This window comes from Emiliania huxleyi (genome assembly GCF_000372725.1).
Source record: "Emiliania huxleyi CCMP1516 unplaced genomic scaffold EMIHUscaffold_2584, whole genome shotgun sequence".
NCBI classification, from domain to species: Eukaryota; Haptophyta; order Isochrysidales; family Noelaerhabdaceae; genus Emiliania; species Emiliania huxleyi.
The window spans coordinates 1-1,394 of record NW_005200100.1 but is presented as its reverse complement, the minus strand read 5'-3'; the positions used below and the strand labels follow the sequence as shown (position 1 = coordinate 1,394).

The window sequence follows — 1,394 nt, the reverse complement described above, 5'->3', positions numbered from 1 at the left end:
GAGCTGCCGGGAGGCCCTACCCAGTCTCGGACGTCCGCACTGGGGGAGACCGGTGCGGCTGCTGCTGCAGCACCACGTGTGCGACCAGCCGGTGCCGCTGCAGCGCCGTCGGTCGCAGCGGCGGCTGCTGTGCCTCTCGCACGGTGGCGTCTGCTCATGCGCGTCGCGTCTTGGAACCAGCAGCGACGGGCAGCGACGGGCACGTGACAAGAGAGCGCGAGTTCCTGGTTTCGCGGCAAGAAAAAAGAATTTTAGTTTACCACACCCCAGGACGCGAAGACTTTCATCAGCTTCTCTTGGCTTAAATACGAGTCTTAACACGAGTGATTACGACGCTGGTCGCCCGACGACGCAGCACCAGCGAGCGGAAAACTCACCTCTCATGCCAAGACGCAAGAGCACTGTGCCCGGCCCAGATAGACAGCTAGAGAGACGTGCATCGACAATGCTGCGCGCGAACGCTCAGAGATCCGCCTCCTCTAGGTGTATGACGAGGAATTGACACCCACAGACAGCATTTTGTTAGCCGGCGAGGTGTCGCCTCGGCTGCGGGAGATTGAGATTACCCACCAGATCACTGCGGCACCAGGACGGGCTGGGCTCGGCTCAAAGTCGAGCGTGAGGGTGACCTCTAGGTCGCAGCCTCACGCGCAGCCCATCAGCGCACCTGTAGCAAGGCGTCCAGGATGAGGTTACGGGCTGCGCGCTGCATCTCGCCTGTGCTGCTGCAAAGGGTTTGGAGGGCAACGGGCGCAAGAGGTAGGTGTGGCGGGTGGTGGCATGCACCCTCGCACGCGATTCATCTGCCCCGGAGCATGCCCGTTCGCGTGTTGCCGTCGCGTACTCGACAGACATGAGTGATGCAGCTCTGAACATCCAGGTACGAGCGGCGTCTTGGCTGCCTGACGTGGAATGCGGCGCCATCGTGACGCTTCTGGCTGGCGGTAAGCCAGCAGTATCTCGCGGGCGGGTACGATCTTACGCGCGAGACAAGTCGCGAGGGTCCATCCGTCGGTGTGAGGGCCGCGCGCGCCTCTTCGAGCGAACGGAGAGCAGGGTTTACCGGCCGCTCCGCCCGCCTGTGGCCCCGCTGTGCCACACCCGCTCGGCACCATGGTGGAGGTGCAGGTTTGGGTCAGAGTGGTAGGACGAGTTGGTTTGGAGCGTAGGGCATCGCATGGCAACGACAGGGACCGCAGGTACGGCTGTGAAGCGCGCCACAGTCCATCCGCGACACGGCGTGGGTCGGGCGCCGCGTCAAGTTATACGAGGGTACTCCGAGCGAGCGGCGGGTGGACTATCGCCTTCACGATGCGTGGCTCGGTTGTGCTGGCCCCAATCTCGTTGGCGGTTGCCGCAGCAGTCCTGATTGACCGCTTCATGCGCCGTCGCCG

The 1,394-nt window shown here is 63.6% G+C and overlaps 1 protein-coding gene across 1 annotated transcript; it reads right to left on the bottom strand.

Annotated features, from left to right (window-relative positions):
• Nucleotides 1-310: 310 nt before the first annotated feature.
• EMIHUDRAFT_460755 (hypothetical protein) lies at nucleotides 311-1,155 on the bottom strand. The gene is made up of 2 exons (XM_005777673.1): nucleotides 787-1,155; nucleotides 311-667 (listed from the first exon to the last, which is right to left on the bottom strand). The coding sequence occupies exons 1-2, from the start codon at nucleotides 1,113-1,115 to the stop codon at nucleotides 607-609; spliced, it is 390 nt and encodes a 129-aa protein (XP_005777730.1). The 5' UTR covers nucleotides 1,116-1,155; the 3' UTR covers nucleotides 311-606.
• Between the last annotated feature and the right edge of the window lie 239 nt (nucleotides 1,156-1,394).